Source organism: Macrobrachium nipponense, chromosome 7 (assembly GCF_015104395.2).
Source record: "Macrobrachium nipponense isolate FS-2020 chromosome 7, ASM1510439v2, whole genome shotgun sequence".
Taxonomy (NCBI): Eukaryota; Metazoa; Arthropoda; class Malacostraca; order Decapoda; family Palaemonidae; genus Macrobrachium; species Macrobrachium nipponense.
Window position 1 is genome coordinate 107,873,006 of NC_061109.1, and position 1,350 is coordinate 107,874,355.

A 1,350-nucleotide genomic window follows, 5' to 3' on the forward strand; every position below is an offset into this window, starting at 1 on the left:
AAAGAAAGAGACTGAACCAGGTGGTCACAGACCTGGAGGAGAGACTGCGAACCTCACAGCGAGAACCAGTCTCTGTTCTCGCTAGAAATCGCGATCAAGTGAAAAATCACGGTTGTGAAACGCAGGAGACTCGAGGTTTGCATAAGGAGGCCCATATCATGGAAGCCAGAGTTCAGTCGCTTCCGAAGAACGAAACAGAAAAGCCTAAGAATAATGCCTTGGCTGAAGAAGACAAGACGAAAGGAAACACGTTCTACAATCTTGGACGCCTGGAAGAAGCTTGTGAATGTTTCCTCAGAGTACTGGATGTGGCCGACGCCGACGACCAAGCGGAACTACAGGCTGAGACTGGGATTGTGTCTCTTGTTGCTTGGCAGACACAGCGAAGCTATGGTCCAGCTTGAAGGATTAGATGGTCGAAAAGATTTGGTTGCAGCCGCCAAAGCCCTCCAAAGAATGCAATGTCATGGCTGCCCCTACTACATCCTGGGAATTGCCGAAACGGCTAATTTGAAGGACATAGAGTGGGCCTACACGAAGCGGGCACTCAAGTTCAACCCTGACAGGTGCCAAGGGTCTGAAGAAGAGCGACAACGCAGGAAGGAAATCATGCAGAAGGTCAATTATGCCAACGGTCTCCTGCACGATGCTGAGGAAAGACGAGAATACGACGCTGTCAGGGAGTTCATCAAGGAACAAGCAGCTAGAGTATTTGAAGATCCTCAGGAGGCCATGAAAGTAAAGAGGAAGAGACCTGGAAGGAGAGCGAAGAGGATGAACACTAAAGGACACTAGGAGGAAACAGCCCCTGATTAATCAACATGACATTTCACCAGTTGGGGATGTTGCATCGTGTTCCCAGAGAGCTGTGATCTTCTCGGCCCATTCGATGGCTTGACTGCAGGATGGGTGTTCACTGCTCCTCCCCCCAGCAGCAACCAGTGACGGGAGGTCCCCCCACCTCCCACACACCCATCCTGCAATCAATCTCATCGACTGGGCCAAGAAGATCGCAATGCCTCTTGAACATGACGCAGCATTATCAACTGGTGACCAGTCAGAATCCTTCACTTGGGCTGTTTCTTTGTAGTTGTAAAGACAAGTCTTGTGTACGTCCTTTTCATCAGGCATCCTCGGCAATTCTCTCATCTCCCTGACGGAGGAAGGAGGACAAGCTCTCAAGAAGAGAGCCAACAGCTTTTTGGAGGAAGGAGGACCAGCTCTCAGGATGAGAGCCAACAGTTATTTGGAGGGAGGAGGACCAACTCTCAGGATGAGAGCTAACAGCTGTTTGGAGGCTGGAGGACAAACTCTCAGGATGAGAGCCAACAACTGTTTGGAGGGGCCACA

The 1,350-nt window shown here is 50.6% G+C and overlaps 1 protein-coding gene across 1 annotated transcript; it reads left to right on the plus strand.

Moving 5' to 3' along the window:
• Positions 1-456: 456 nt before the first annotated feature.
• LOC135217670 (chaperone protein DnaJ-like) lies at positions 457-795 on the plus strand. The gene has a single exon (XM_064253638.1). The coding sequence runs from the start codon at positions 457-459 to the stop codon at positions 793-795; it is 339 nt and encodes a 112-aa protein (XP_064109708.1).
• Positions 796-1,350: the final 555 nt, after the last annotated feature.